Below are 17,225 nucleotides of genomic sequence, written 5' to 3' on the forward strand. Positions count from 1 at the left end.
AGTGGACCGTTTACTGGAATATACATCGATGCTCGTGAGCTGGAACCTCATGCAAGCAAACCTCCTGTTATTAGGCAAAGGCTTTTGGGGTTGGGGCGAGGACTCAGAATAGTTGTCCCTGTTCAAATCCTGACCAGAGAGTGCCTTTCTTTCCTCAGGAAGAGTCATACTTCATTTCTCTCTGCCCAGATTTCAACCTACCAGGTCTGAGTTAGAAAAGAATTGTCCAGTGATTTTCTTCAATAATTTTTTCCTCCCAAGATAATTAGCTGCTCCCACAAGTCCAATTCTGGCTTACGAATGAATTTTTATTTAGTTGAATTGACACAACTGGGACCAAGAAGTAAACTTGCATGCTTTTTAACTAATATGTTTGTGAAGGAAGCAAATCCTCCTCACTTTTGTTTAAATCAAGACAGCTTTAGATGAGAAAAAGAATCAGGACTCTATTAATTCTTTTCTCATTTTAATTATCTCAGAATTTTAAAAAGGTCAAGGAGAGGAATCTGATAATAAATAGGGCGAGGCTGGCATGCAGGCTACTAACGTGAAGAGAGTAACTTTACTGGAACTTTTCTTTTTGGGAAAATCTCTTCAAAAGGCTCCTAGATTAAAGCTCCGATATCCCTTTTTGTGTGTTGAATTCTGAATTCTGAAGCTTGCTGGTTGGAAGGAAGCACAGATAATTTTTTTTTTAAATCCCAGGAACTCAGAGACTCAAAGGTTTTAAAGTCCTGCACCCATGGAGAATTGCTGACTAAAAGGGGATGGAGCAGAACTGGGTCCCTAGGTGTGGAGACCATTGTCATCAAGAGTAAGAAAATGAAGTGGCTCTGTATGTAGGTCAACGACCCCCTCTCTACTGTAAGGTAAAAAAATTAAGGATGACCTAAAATCTACTATGTATAAAAAGATTGTGGAGAAAGTAGCTCTTTCCTGTTAAAGTAATAATGTTTATACTACTTGAAGCCAGACCTCCTCGGAGTCTAACTTTAGGGGGACTCTTCAGAGCTGAAAAGCCGTAGTCTAAACCTCAGGCCCTCTCTGACATCTGTTAACTTTTATCCTTCAAGGTAGTTGGCTATGTTATTGTAGAGGTGTTCAAGGGGACCCGCCAGCATCTTCCATCAAATCATTGATATTCTAAGTCAGCTGTTGCATAGTTCTGCCTGAACTTCTGGTGTGTTCATCACTTATCTTAAACTTTTCCCCAATAACCTGGATTTAAATAAGTCAAGACTGTCAAATGAAATCCCCAGGGAGAAAGAGTCATGTAGAGAGACATAAGGAGACAGAAGAGAAAATGAGAAGAAAAAGAACAAAGAGGAAGAGAAAGACAAAAGAAAAGAGATTTTAAAAGCCCCATCTTAATACAAAGGCATTTTAAAAGTCTTTATTAAACAAAGTGCTAGATCTGAATGATTTCTGAAAAGCCAGCTGAAGCCAGGAAATTAGTTTCTATCACACAGTGTATAAGCCGAGAAGCTTGAATGGTCTGCATATGCCTCAGCTCCAAATGTAAGCCTGTTGGTTTGTCTTAAGGGCTGTTGTCAGGATTCACAATATTTTGTGTTCTGAGTAGGTGATACGTTCTCATTTCTTAGTAAAGAACAATATTTTTCTAATACTGTAAGGTGGAAGATTGGAGCCCAAGGTATGAAGAAAACTTGGTTTTTAAAACTTCTATTTTAAAATTATTTTAGATTTACAGAAGAGTTGCAAAGATAGTGCAGAGTTCCCAAATGCTCTTCATCCAGCTCCCTCTAAAGAAGTTCACATCTTATATTATTATGGTACCTTTGCCCACATTAAGAAATTAACATCAGTCCAAAACTATTAACTGACTTTGTTTGACTTTCACCACTTTTCCCACTAATGTTCACGTTCTGTTCCAGGATCCAATCCAGGATACCATGCTGCATTTAGAGAACTTAATTTTGAGCAAGAGAAAAGTAAATATAGACATGCCTTCTTGGGGGGGTGAGAAGCTTGGTGTGTTCTTAGACATGCAATATCATCAAATGGGTTATATTTTCCATAGGAATATGTTATAATTGGGAGTATGTTCTTGACTAGAGATATTACCGGGAATAAATGATAGATGACCAACAAATATGGAGATAAAGAAAAGAAACCACAAACCCCATATTAATTAAAAATAGTGAAATGTTTTTTCGTTTCTCGTAAGATAGACACAATGATTATACAAGAGGCCTCAGGAATTGCAGTCAGCACCTACATAATTCTTAACTATATGCAAGGTGCTCTTCTAAACATTTTTCCTACAGTAGCTAATTTAATTCTCATAATAACCACCCTACATAGTAGGCTCAAATATTACAGTGAGACACAGAAAAATAAAATAACTTACCCAAGCTTGCACAGCTAGTAAGTGTTGGAATTGGGGTTCAACCCAGACCTCAGATGTAGCAAAATATGTACTTGTAACATATAAAATTGTAGGGTATAAAAATATGATGAAAACTGAGTGCAATCCATGTAAAACTGCCTAATAATTTTGCCCGTTTTCTTAGTGTATAGAAAGACATTTGCTTTGATTTGATTGGCTTATGTCCTTTAATAGAGCTGGTGCCTCTTTCTCTCCTAGAAAATTTCCAGTAGAAATTTACCAGCCCACACTCTCAACTTCCGTGCACATAGTGGATTCTACATATTCTTGGCTCAGTGTCTAGCACACTAATGTAAATTACCTTCCTCTCCTCTGAAACCAAAAGCATCTTGCGGGAATAGACTGTGTATAATAACACAGCGCAGCCCCAGCACCTTGTAGAGTTCAACAATTTGCGATTGAATGCTTGTAGGGAAGGAATCATTATTGGATGAACTTAGAGCTGTGCTTTTCAAAAATAGATGGGGTTTCTATAATTTTGTCACCAGATGGTAACTTTGTACACCAGCAAATCATCTACCAAATGACTCAATGATAGAAACTGTAAGTTAAAATGAGGTAGAAGTTAATCTTTTTTTTTTTCTGCGGTACGCGGGCCTCTCACTGTTGCGGCCTCTCCCGCTGCGGAGTGCAGGCTCCGGATGCGCAGGCTCAGCGGCCATAGCTCACAGGCCCAGCCGCTCCGGGGCATGTGGGATCTTCCTGGACCGGGGCACGAACCCACGTCCCCTGCATCGGCAGGTGGACTCTCAACCACTGCACCACCAGGGAAGCCCCAGAAGTTAATCTTTATTTAGTATCCATGCAGAATAGCTATCTACTTACAGCTTTAAAAAAATCATTGAGAAATGTATTCATAAGCATTTCTACTTTGAATCTTATATCTACATATCTTATCTCTCACAACTATGCCTTATGTGAATCTGAAATTTACAAAATGAACAAAGTTAAAATAAAGAAAATGTCATTCATACCCAGATGATAGAATTGATAGACAGAAACATTAAAATAGTTATTAGAACTGTATTCCATATATCTGAGAAGCTAGAGGAAAGATTGAACATGTTAAGTAAAGACATGAAAGATATTTTAAAAAGACCTAAGATTGGGCTTCTAAAGTTGAAAATTATAATGTCTGAGATGAAAAATACACTGGGTGGGCTTAATGGCAGATCAGGGATTTCAGAACAAAAGGTAAATCAATTACATAAGAAAAAACTGCAAAAAAAATAACAGAGCATTAATGAACTGTGGAACAACTTCAAGTGGTGTAATATATATGCAATTGGAGTCCCTGAGGCAGAGGAGGGGATCATATAGAAAATATGTGAAGGGATAATTGCCAACAGTTTTCCAAATTTGATGAAAAGTGTAAACCCACAGATCCAAGAAATCAGTAAATCTCAAGGACAAGAAACATGAAGAGAACTACATCAAAGCACATCATGATCAAATTGCTTAAAACCAGTGATACGGAGAAAATATTAAAGCCAGAAAAAAAGGACACTATATACAAAAGAACAAAGATCAGATAGACAGAAGATTTAAAGATTAAAAATTCAAGTTAGGGCTTCCCTGGTGGCACAGTGGTTGAGAATCTGCCTGCTAATGCAGGGGACACGGGTTCGAGCCCTGGTCTGGGAAGATCCCACATGCCGCGGAGCAATTAGGCCCGTGAGCCACAACTACTGAGCCTGCGCGTCTCTAGCCTGTGCTCCGCAATGAGAGGCCGCGATAGTGAGAGGCCTGTGCACCGCAATGAAGAGTGGTCCCTGCTTGCCACAACTAGAGAAAGCCCTCGCACAGAAACGAAGACCCAACACAGCAAAAATAAATAAATAAAATTAATTCAACTCCTACCCCTTCCAAAAAAAAATTCAAGTTAGATGACAGTGGAGCCATGAGTATAAAACACTGAAAGAAAAAAGTAACCTGTCAACCGAGAATTCTCTACCCAACAAAAGTACCTTTCAAACACTCAGATGAAATAAAGACTTTTTCAAACATACAAACTCCAAAAGGATTCATTCCCTGCAGACCTTCACTATAAGAAATATTAAAGAAAGTCCTCCAAGCAGAAGGAAGATGATCCCAGATGGAATCTTCAGTCTATACAAAGGAATGAAGGGAACTGGAAATAGGAACTACATGGGTAAACATAAAAACTTTTTTTCTGGGCTTCCCTGGTGGCACAGTGGTTGGGAATCCGCCTGCCGATGCGGGGGACACAGGTTCGTGCCCCGGTCCGGGAGGATCCCATATGCCGCGGAGCGGCTGGGCCCGTGGGCCATGGCCGCTGAGCCTGCACGTCCGGACCCTGCGCTCCGCAGCGGGAGAGGCCACAACAGTGAGAGGCCCTTGTACCGCCAAAAAAAAAAACCCAAAAAACAAAAAACTTTTTTTCGTATTATTTCAATATATTTAAAAGATAATTGACTTTGAACAAAAATAATAATGCACTGTGGGACTTATATACAGGAGTAAAATCTATGATACCAATAGTGCAAAGGTCAGGAGGAGAGAAATGGAAGTATAGTGTCATATGGTTTTTATATTATACATGAAGTAGTATAATACAACTTGAGGGCAGACTGTGGTAAAGATGTATACTATAAACCCTAAAGCAACTACTAAAATAACAGAACCAAAAGTTATATATAATAAGTCAAAAAAGGAGATAAAGTGGAATCATGAAAAATACTCAGTATAGAAGAAGGTAGAAACAGAAGAAAAGGGAACAAAGAATGGATGAGATGAATAGAAAAAAAATAACAGGATTTTGGATTTGAACATAATCATATCAAAATCTCATTAAATGTAAATGATCTAAAAACCCATCTAAAAGGCAAAGACTACCAGATTGGATTAAAAAAGACTCAATTATAACCTGCCTACAAGAAATCCACTTTAAAAATAAAGACACAAACGGAGCATGGCCTTCAATCAATAGTCAGCAAGGAACTGAGAGCTTCAGTCCAACAGTCCCAAAGAACTGAATTCTGCCTATATGAATTTTGTAGCAGATTCTTCCCCAGTTGACCCTTCAGGTGAGACCCTAGCCCTTGTTGACACCTTGATTGCAGTCATATGAGAGACTCTGCAGTAGAGGACCCAGTGAAGCCACACCCAGACTCTACCCACAGAAACCATGAGACAGTAAATGGGTGTTGTAGTAAGTCTCTAAGTTTGTGGTAATTTGTTACACAGCAACAGATAACTAATGCAGATGGAAAAGGGTATACTATGTTAACACTAATCAAAGGAAATCTATATTAATGTCAGACTGTATATTTTAATATCAGACAAAGGAGACTTTAGAGCAAAGAATATTACCAGAGATAAAGAATATCTTTTAATAATGTCAGTTCTTCAAGAAGCAATAACAATGCTAAACATCTATGTAACTAATAATAGAGCTTCAAAATATTTGAAACAAAACTGATAGAACTGCAAAGAGAAATAGACAAATCCATGATTATAGTCAAAGATTTCAACACTCCTCTTTCAATAACCTGTAAAACAAGTAGGCAGAAAATCAGTAAGGATATAGGAGTTTTACACAACATTATTAAGCAACTTGACTTAATTGACATTTATAGAACACACCACCCAACAACTGCAGAATATGCATTCTTTTCTGGTGCGCGTGGAAATTTTACCAAGATAGAATATATTTTGGATCATAAAACTAGACTCAATAAATTTCAAAGGAGTAAAGTGATACAAAGTAAGTTCTCTCACTATAATGGAATGAAATTAGAAATAAATAATAGAAAGATATCTGGAAAATAACCAAATATTTGGAAATGAAATAACACGTTTTTATACAACCTATGTTTCAAAGAAAAAAATCAAAAGGAAAAAATTTAAAGGGAAATTAGAAAATATTTAAAACTGATTGAAAGTGAAATTTTAACATATTAAAACTTGTGGGATTCAGCTAAAGTAGTACATAGAGGGTACATGTATAACACTGAAAGCCTATATTAGAAAATAAAAATCATCAAAGACATCAGCTTCCATCTTAAGAAATAGAACAAGAACAAATAAAACTCAATGTAAGTAAAGAAAGGAGGACAATAAAGATCCTATCAGGAATCAATGAAAAAATAAAACAGTAAAACAAAAAAGAAAATCAATAAAACCCCAAACAAGACTGAACAGGGAAAAAAGAATAAAAGTCACAAATTCCAGTATCATGAATGAGAGTGGTGATTCTACAGATTCTGCAGCTATTAAATGGATAATAGGGAACAACTTTATGACAATAAATTGAACAACTTAAATGAAAGAGATAAATGTCTTGAAAGATACAAGCTATCAAAGCTCACTCAAAAAGAGAGAAATATCCTGAATAGCACTATAGCCATTAAAGAAATTGAATTCATAGCCAAAAACCTTCTCATAAAGAAAACTCCAGGCCAAGATTCACGGATGAATTCTACCAAACATTTAAGGAAGAAATAATAACAGTTTTACACAAGCTCTTCCAGAAAATAGAAAAGAAGGGGACACTTCTCAACTCATTTTTGAGGCCAGCATTACTCACATATCAAAACCAGACAAAAACAATACAAGAAAAAACTACAGATCAATACCTTTCGTGAACATAGATGCAGACTGAAAAAATTTCAGCAAATCAAACCTAGCAATTTATAAACTGTGGTCTGAAGAAAGCAAGGTTGGTTTAACATTTGAAAATCAATCAGTGTAAATAATTATATTAACAGACTAAAAAATACACCATATGATCAACTCAGTATATGCAGAAAAAGCATTTAGAAAATTCAATATCCATTCATAGTAGAAACTCTCAGCAGAGTAGGGATATAAAGGCACTCTTTCAATCTGAAAAATGTCATCTACATCTAATATCATACTTAATGGTGAAAGATTTAATTCCTCTAAGATTACAAATAAGGAAAGTTGTCTGCTCTCATTACTTCTATTCAACATTGCACTGGAGGTTCTATCTAGTGCAATAAAGCAAGAAAAAGTACTACAAGGCATCCAGATTGGAAAAGAAGTAAAACTCTGTTTATTTGCAGATGACATGATTGTCTACATAGAAATCTTATGGAATTTATGATAGGCTACTAGAACAGTTAGTAAGCTTAGCAAGGTTGCAGGTTTCAAATTAATATCCAAAAATAAATTCGTATCAATTTATATAGTAGCTACCACAACAGAGATTTAAATAAAAATATCACTTTCAAAAGCATCAAAAATATGAAATACTTAGGGATATATCTGACAAAATATGTGCAAGCCCCACACACTGAAAACTATAAAACAAAGCTGAAAGAAACTAAAGATCTAAATAAATGGAGAGATTTATCGGGTTCATGGGTTGAAAGGTTCAATATTTTTAAGTCAAGTCTCCCCAAACTGATCTATAGATTCACATTAACCTCAGTCAAAACCCAGCAGCTTTTTTTGTAGAAATTGACAAACTGATTTAAAAATTTAAGTGGAAATGCGAAGAGGCTAGAACAGCCAAATCACCTTTGAAAATGAAGAATGATGCTGGAGAACTTATACTACCTGACTTGAAGATTTCTTACAGAGTTACAATATTCAATACAATGTGGTACTGGTGTCAAAAAAGACCGATAGAGCAATGTAACGGAGTAGAGACACAGAACCACGGCTCTGCCATGGATCCCCAGCGACTTGCATGTATCCACACAGGACACGCAAACAAATGTTTGAACCACTGCTGACCTAAGTCTTGGCAGAGCGCCTTGTGATCCTCCAGAATGAAAGTCTTGTAAGGAGTTGCTACAAGACCATCGTCCACTCACCTCCCTATGGCCCCTGGGAGGCCGTCCTGAGACGTTTCTCATCACCTCCTGGGTTCTGATGAGCTTTGGGACTTCCTGCCTTGCCCCCCTCAGGATAGAGCTGCAGACTGTAAAACCGCTCACCTGAAGTCTAGATTCGGGTGTTCTGTAACAGGGTATCCTGCAACTCACATTGCCATTATCTGGCCCCTTTTGTTTGGGTGTTGTCCTTTGTGGTGTGTGGGACAAGGACCGTGCAGAACTGGTACTTCTGGCTATTCTTCTTTTCACTGTTTATGTAAGCGTTAAAAGTCCGAATCTAGGAGTGGCTCCGTGGATCTTTACCAGTTGAATCGGTCAGGCCTTGCCCTGTCTTGTGTGTACTTGACAAGAGAGCCAGAAATAAACCCATACATATGTAGTCAGTTGATTTTCAACAAGAGTGCAAAGGCAAATCCATGGAGAAAGGAAAGGCTTTTTGACAAATGGTGCTAGAACAACTGGATATCCACACGCAGAGAAAAAAAAAGCTTCAATCCATACCTCACACCATATTCAGATATTAACTCAAAATGGGTCACAGACTTAAATGTAACATATAAAATTATTTTAAAAATTTTAGAGGAAAACATAGGAGGAAATGTTTGTGGCCATGGTTGGGCAGAGATTTTTTTTTTTTTAAGATAAAATAACCTAACACAATCCCTAAAAGAAAAAAATGATCAGCTGGATGCCTGTTCTCCAGAAGACACTTTTAAGGAAAGAAAATATAACCCAGAAACTGGGAGATAATATTTATAAATCGCGTGCCTGACAAGGGACTTGTATGCAGAATATATAAAGAAATCTCAAAATTTAAGAAGAAAACAAACAACCCAATATTTTAAAAGGGCACAAGATTTCAACAGGCACTTCACCAAAGAAGATAAATGGATGGCAAATAAGTACATGAGAAGATGCCCAACATCACTGGTCATCAGGGAGATGCAAATCAAAACTACAATGGAATATTCCTAAGTACCTAAAGAATGTCTACAGCTAAAGAGTGACCATACCAAGTATTGGTGAGGATGGGAAGCATCTAGAACATTCATATATTGCTGGTGGGAATGTAAAATGGTAGATCCAATTTGGAAGGTCATTTCCTAAAAGACTATCTTTTAATCATATCATGTGACACAGCTCTGCCTAGGTATTTATCCAGGAGAAATGAAAGCATATACCCAGAAAAAGGCTGGTACACAAATGTTCATAGCAACTTTACTTGTAACAGCCCCAAGCCTGAAACAATCAAGTGTCTTTCAACATATGAGTGGATAGATACATTGTGTTATCCTCTACCGTGGAATACCACTCAGCAATGAAGAGGAGTGAATTATGGATACACACAACAGTATGACAACTCTCAAAGTATTGGGATTGACATGTACACACTGTTATATTTAAAATAGATAACCAACAAGGACCTACTGTATAGCACAGGGAACTCTGCTCAATATTCTGTAATAACCTAAATGGAAAAATAATTTGAAAAAAGAATAGATACATGTATATGTTGAACTGAATCACTTTGCTGTACACCTGAAACTAACACAACACAGTTAATCGACTATGCTCCAATATAAAATGAAAATAAAAAATATAATATATGCTTCAAAGCAAATCTTAAAGTAATATTGCTGCATGAAAGAAGCCAGACAAAAGAGACTACATTCCAGTCACATAAAATTCCAGTAAATTCAGACTAAACTATAGTGACCAAAAGCAGATCAGTGGGAAATTGGAGGAGGGGGAGGGAGGGAGAGATTACAATGGGGCAAGGGAACCTTTTGCTGGTGACGGCTGGGTTCACTATCTTGATTATAGGGATGTTTTCAGGAGTGCATGCCTGTGTCCAAATTTATCAGATTGTATACTTTAAGCATGCGCAGTTTACTGCATGCAATTACAACGCAGTAAAGCTGCTTTTGAAAAATATATTGTTTTCAGTCACCTTCCTTCAAGACTCCTGGCGGTACACGTGCCTTTCTGAGTCCCTGCTCCACGTGACATTGGTAGGCGGTGCCCCTCCGCCTTGGTCCCTGAGAACCCAGTAGTCCTGCCTGCCTGCGCATGACGTGGTGATTTTATTTAATCGTCATCACAGAGACAGAAGGCCAAGAAATTTTAATCCCAAGAACAGGGACTAAAAGAAATGTCAAGATGACACAACGCAAGCTGGGCCCCCGGAACAGAAATCCTATGCAATGGCGCGGTGGGCCCCCGCCGTCTCTCCCAGGACCTACTGGACCCCGAGGGGACAGACCCTCCGCAAGGACAGCCGCGAGGCTGGACCCGGCACCAGCAGAACTTCCAGAACCCCGGCACCTGGGAGGGGGTGGGCCCCGAAAATGCGGGCGCAGCTCGGCTGGCTCGTGGGACGCCGAAGCCCCGCCCGAGGAGCTAACCATTTATGTCACACTGTGACAATTATTCTGCATAAAATTATCATTAAAAACCCTAATTTTTCAGCCTCCAACCCCGCCAGTGGCCTTTTAGCATTCTCCAGCGCCGGCGTCTGCGGGCCGGTGATCACCGGCTCATTACCTCCGTGTGGCGCCTGCCCCCCCCGCGCTCGCAATCAAGCGCTAATTAAGCCGGCGCGGGGCCCGGGCTGGGGCCGAGGCCGGGGCGGGGGGCCCGGTGGCCTCCGAGGGGCTCTGGCGGACGTGGCCGAGAGCTTCCGGGTCCGGGTCCGGGTCCGGGCGGGGTCAGGCGGCGGGCGGGGCGGAGGCCGAGGGTCTGGGGGCGGGGCCTGCGGGGTGGGTCTGGGGGCGGGGCCCGGAGCGGTGACGCAGCCCTGGTCCGGGGTCTGAGTGGGGTCGGGGCGCTGAGGGAGCCCGGGGGCAGGGTCACGGGTCGGGGGTCGGGGGTCGGGGGTCGAGGGTCGGGTGGGTGGCCGGGGCCCCGGGTCCTTACCCCAGCGAGGCGGCCGTGCGGCAGAGGTGCAGGGGCGCCAGGCCGTCGGCGCTGAGCAGGTCGGGGTCGGCGCGGTGCTGCAGCAGCAGCTGGGCGCAGGCCGTGTGGGCCCCCAGGCAGGCCTCGTGCAGGGCGCCGCGGCCGCCGGGGCTGGCGTCGGGGTTCGCGCCGCGGCCGAGCAGGTGGCGCACGCAGGCCGTGTGGCCCCGGGCCGCGGCGATGCACAGGGGCGTGGTGAGCTCGCGCTTGTACTCCAAGGTCCAGAGGCCTGGGGGTGGAGGGGAGGTGGGGAGAGGTCAGGTGAGTCGGGGGACGCTGGTGGGGAGCGGTGTCCATTAAGACTGAAATAGGGTGAAACCGTCTCTTAGAAGTAGGTACCAGGTGGGCATGTAGGGAGATACACAAAGATGCTCAGGGTTCGCGACAGAGGAACCCAGTGAGGTCCAGCTGGATCACGGATGAGGGATGGACGGAGGCCTGGGGTAGAGGTGAAGGGACCCTGACAGAGAGGGACAGAGAGATAGCAAGGGAAAAAAGTGTAGGAAGAGGGGAGAAAGAGAGTAACAGCACACAGAGCAGAGACACACTGGAAAGACAGAGATGGAGAAACAGGGAGAGAAGAAATACAAAGGAGAGATTGGGGTGGGCGGTTATTGAGAAGCAAGAGGGTTTTGCCAAACCTGAGGGTAACTTGGGTAAGATTTGCGGAGTTATAAAGCTGAACAAGCAGGGTGAAGAGTGGGAGAATTTACGTGAGGAATTCACCTTTTCCAGACTCTGAATTAGGGGCAGCTTGAGGGAGGAAAGTGAGCTGTGGATTTTTCTGGAATCCAAGCCCTTTCTTTTCGAGCCCCACATTTACCCCTTTATCATTAAGAGGAGAAGACAACAGACAAAACAAACTGACCCACATCACCAAGGTTGCTCGAGAAAAGGACTCGGAAAGTTTAGTTGTCTTGGAAGTGGCCGGGTTTCAGAAGCACCCTTTGATGTGGTGGTCTGCATTGAGCTCAATTCTGGTTTGTTCCTTTGCGCTCTTTAGGGTTTTGTGCGTGTGTGTGTGTGCGCGTGCGTGCGTGTGTGTGTGTGTGTGTGTGTGTGTGTGTAGGGTTGCTCTTTCTTGAGGGAAGAATGGAGCAGGAGCTATACATTTCACTTCTCTGAAAACTTTGGGCTTTCAAAAGGCCTGTGGAAGGTTGTTAGCAGCCATGAGCACTCCTGGAAACGGGGGAAGCTGTCCCTGGTGGATACACTTCAAGGGACAGGATTTCACATGGCAGGGATGCCTTCTGATAATGATGGAAGAATCGATACTGTGGCTGTAATGAGCTGTGGAGGAGACCTTTTCACAGGGCACCTCCTTCCCGGGACCCATGCTGAGCAGTTTGAAAGACCACTCATAATTACGTACCTCCATGCAGTGCACGGTTCCAGCCCGCCCCGCGTCCCCAAGGCCCAGCCTGGAGGTTGTGCACGCTCGGTGGGGGAAGAGGGGGCCTTTCGTCCCGGTGGTGGGTGATGGTGGCTGGAGGCCCTGCGGACGTGGGCCTGCGTGGGTTTGAGCTGCCCTGCCCGGTGAAGACCGGGTCTGATTTGAGGGAGATGATGGATATGGTCCTTGACCGTAACAGTGGCCTCCATTCTTGTAGGGGCCAGCTCCTGGTTGTTGTTTCTACTCATTTTCCTGAGATAGGAAGTTTACTTACTGAGGGTCAAGGAAGGGGGTACTCCATTGTCTAGGGCATGCTAAATTCCCACCATCAGCAGCTCTGTTCACCCACCCAAGATTCCCAAGTCTTCCCCTGGACTGATGGGAAGGGGCCTTGGCTGGGCATTTAGCTCAGCCATAGCTGAGGGCCAGCCCCCTTCGCCAGGTCCCTGGAGATGGTGGTGAGCTTCTATCAGGCCTTCCAGAGAATCCCGTTCGAAGGCAGCTCTCTCATTCAGCAAACCTGAATCATCATCAGCTTCCTATAAATCCCACCCTGGTCCAGGTTCCGCCACCAGGAGGAACACAGAAGCAGGCTTCTCCCCGTGTGATATCTCCCTCTAAACATCCGCTCCTCCATGCTAATGCTTTCCTGGCACTGCAAGCTTGATGGGGCCAGCATCCCATCGTGGATGTGGTACCCAGGAGCCAGCCACTGTGAACCTACGTATCCCCTTCCCCATGGCTCCCTTCAGGAGGAGCTGAATTGGCCACCAGGAAGTCCTCGTATGAGCGAGGGCAGTGTCGGGGCCCACTGTTCTCAGCCCGGGTTTGGTCATTTCTGCTACTGGACCAGCTGGGAGAATTCAGGTGCCTGAGCTGAAAGAGCACAGAGTCCAGAAGTGTCCATCCTCTCTTTCCAGCCTGCACCGAGGCCTCAGGCCAGCACTAACTCCCAGGGCTACCCTTTTGCTCGGTAATATCTCAGGTCCCTTCACTGCCACGCTGCTCTAATCTCCTGTCATACAGATGTGCCATAGAAAAACAGCAAACTTAGGGGTGGAAAGATTGAGGGGGAAAACAGGAAGGAGGCTTTGATTCAGACCAAGAACTGACATTAATATCTATCAGTGCAACATTTGAGTGTGTGTGTGTCCAGGGCTGCGAGGCATGTGATTAAAAAAACATTAATCGAACATTCAAACAGCTGACATTCTTGGTTGAATGGTCACGCAGCCCTCTGGAGGAAGATGTGTGCCCCATCTGGGACAGGTGAGGGAGAGGAGACCCAAAAAGGCTCTGGGATGCCTTTGGCTGGGAGGGGTTTTGGCCCAGGCTAGAGCTGCGTGTGCCTTTCCCGCAGCCTCTGCCGCCTCGCTGGTGGCTCTGAGCTGCTTAGCCCTTTGGCAGGGTTTGGGTTTATTCCCTTCTCCCTGTGTGAGGTGTACACAGACTGCGTCAGTGCTTTGGCAACCGCCCTTCCTCATTCTTGGCCTGCCAGAGATCATGGGTCAGGGGCGCGGGGCACTGGCCATTGGCCCACTTCCACAGAGTCTGAAATCCTCACAGATTCCAACACATGAACCCTCTTGGTAAACGTGTGGCATCGGGGTGCACGGGAGGAAGGGTGCCCGATGCAGAGTGCCAGCCAAGGGGGCCACACTGCAGCCTGACGGTCAGAAAGTCTGTTCATCCCAGATAGGGCGAGGGGGCTTCTCTCTCCCTGGGGGTATGTTTGCCTGCCCGGCACATAGCGACAGTGTCCAGGCGCCAAGAATGCAGACATATACAACTTAAGGACCTCTGGTTTCTCCCCCTCCTCCCCCTTCCCAGGCTCCCCTGCGTTCCAGGAGGAGCGTCTCCCGAGAGCTCTCCCTCCACGATGCTGGCTGTGTCCCAGCTTCCCCGCTGGAGCCATGGCGTTCATGGATTCACAGAGGAAACTTGCCCAGTGCTGCTCGCCAGGGGCCCGCTCCGGGCGCACTCAAAGGAGAGGCGTACTTTATCTCCTGCCTCCCTGGCAGCCAGATCCAGGCTCTGGCAGATCAGCCTTCAAACCAAATCTCTTTCTAAAGACAAGAGGCACCTCCAGCATGAGAAAGGCACTTCTCACCAACAGCTTGGCTTTTCCAATTTGATCTCCCTCATCTCTCACCTAAAAACTACATCTTAAAAATCATGCATGCAATGGACTCGAGGACACGGGGAGGGGGAAGGGTAAGCTGGGACGGAGTGAGAGAGTGGCACGGACATATATACACTACCAAACGTAGGGTGGATAGCTAGTGGGAAGCAGCCGCATGGCACAGGGAGATCAGCTGGGTGCCTTGTGACCACCTCGAGGGGTGGGATAGGGAGGGTGGGAGGGAGACGCAAGAGGGAGGAGATATGGGAACATGTGTATACGTAGAGCTGATTCACTTTGTTATACAGCAGCAACTAACACACCGTTGTAAAGCAGTTACACTCCAATCAAGATGTTAAAAAACAATCATGCACGCAAAGTTTGGCTTCTAGATGTCTTTTGCTCGAGTATGTTAAATGCAGCACCCGTGTGAGCAGTCTACACGCTGGAGCTATATGTTCGGAGGTGTGTTAGTAGCTCCTTAAAAAAATAAATAACCGGGCTTTAAAGGAGCAAAGGTACCTGACGTTCCAAACGTGGCCGGGGATTTCACCTGCCACTCCATCTCATCCTTCTTGATCTCAAACACCACGTTGGCATCCTGGAAGAACTGGTCCGTGAGGAGCTTAAGACGGTCCAGGTCTCCTGTGACCAAGGCAGCATGGTACTCGAGCACCGGCCACCCAGCTCCTGCTTGAGACTCTTTTCCCATCTTCTGAAAGATCTGAAGTTTCCCTCTAACTGGCTCTGGCTGTCTCTTCATCGCAATGCCGATGATCTCAGGAAAGTTCTCCAGGAAGGGGAAAGATGGTCTTACGGAGTGTGAGCTATTTCTATTGTTATTACTCAATTGTCATCCAGTTGGGGCTCGGCTGGTGGTGTATTTTTAACTCCTGTGGGCCCTGATGTGATAACGGTTACTTGATATGGCCAGCATCATGTGACCACTAATATGCCAAAGAGCTCAGCCACCCCCTTGTGATTATATAGCTGTAAACTCTAGAGACGGGCACATCTGTATATCTTCCAAACAGCTCTCCGCACGACAAGGGCAGACAGCCTAAAATAGGCAGGGCTTCTCTTTCCTGCTCTGTAGTGTCTTCTTGCTTTTATCCCGTCCACTTCCTTAGCTGCTGTGGCCAGTGGTGAATGGATGTGTGTTCTGAGGGCTGTGTCAGCCCCGAGGCTGTGTGAGGGAGGCCCAGCTGGACACTGCAAATGACCAGGCTCTGCACAAGTGTCCCCGGGTGGGAGGCTCCGTAGTAAGTCACACCAGGGATTCCCAAAGGCATCATCTGGGGCCCCAGGTGGCCTGTGAGTTTCCTCCAGTTGTTGAGGGCTCATCCCAAAATGCACATCCCTTGCTGAAGATGAGAGATCACAAATTTTTTTTTTTTAATGGATGGTAACAGTTCTTTATTGGTAACTTACTAGTTACTTGCTACACTGTGGTTCAGGGCTTTATTTTGTTGTCTAAAAATTAATAAAGTCTAAAAATAGAGTTACCATAGGATCCAGCAATCCCACTCCTGGGCATATAATCCAGAAAAGATGAAAACTAATTCGAAAAGATACATGCACCCCTATGTTCACAGCAGCACTATTTACAATAGCCAGGACATGGAAACAGCCTAAACGTCCATCGACAGATGAATGGATAAAGAAGGTGTGATCTATCTATCATCCATCTATCTATCTATCTGCCTATCTATCTATCTAACTATCTATCTATCTATCTATCTGCCTATCTATCTATCTAACTATCTATCTAACTATCTATCTATCATGGACTATCACTCAGCCATAAAAAAGAATGAAATAATGCCATTTGCAGCAACATTGATGGACCTAGAGATTATCATACTAAGTGAAGTAAGTCAGACAGAGAAAGACAAATATGATAGCACTTATATGTAGAATCTAAAAAAATGATAAAGATGAACTTATTTACAAAACAGAAATAGACTCACACACATAGAAGATAAACTTATGGTTACCAAAAGGGAAAGCGGGGGAGGGAGGGATAAATTGCAAATTTGGGATTAATAGATACACACTACTATATATAAAATAGATAAACAACAAGGACCTACTATAGTACAGGGAACTATGTTCAATATCTTGTAATAACCTATAATGGAAAAGAATCTGAAAAATAATATATATATTCATATATATATATATAAAACAGAGTCAATTTTCTGTACACCTGAATCATTGTAAATCAACTATACTTCAATGGAAAGTTTTTTAAAAAATTAATAAGGTCACTTTTTTCTTAAAACATAGATAAAACACAATTCTCATATATTTTTTCCAGTTCTTGTTTTTCCCCTGCTAGGAAGCTGGGATGGGGCAGTGCAGTTGGCCGACAGGATCCCGTGCCACGTCTATGTGACTTACAGTAAAAAATGTGACCAGAGGCTAGAGGGAGGAAGGAGAGTCGGGAGGGCACTGCCTGGACCAGCATAGGGGGTGGAGCATGTGCCCGGGAGAGTTAGGCACAGAGGCTCCGGGGGA

General features: G+C 43.7%; 1 protein-coding gene across 1 annotated transcript in view; it reads right to left on the reverse strand.

Moving 5' to 3' along the window:
- Positions 1 to 17,225, reverse strand: part of ASB18 (ankyrin repeat and SOCS box containing 18) — a 60,085-nt gene that overhangs the window by 20,741 nt on the left and 22,119 nt on the right. Inside the window, exons 2-3 of the mRNA XM_028482876.2 lie at positions 15,228 to 15,350; positions 11,152 to 11,419 (exon numbers count right to left, since the gene is read on the reverse strand). Coding sequence (XP_028338677.2) covers positions 11,152 to 11,419; positions 15,228 to 15,350 — 391 coding nt within the window. The remainder of the gene's footprint in view (positions 1 to 11,151; positions 11,420 to 15,227; positions 15,351 to 17,225) is intronic.

This window comes from Physeter macrocephalus, chromosome 2, assembly GCF_002837175.3.
Source record: "Physeter macrocephalus isolate SW-GA chromosome 2, ASM283717v5, whole genome shotgun sequence".
NCBI lineage: Eukaryota > Metazoa > Chordata > Mammalia > Artiodactyla > Physeteridae > Physeter > Physeter macrocephalus.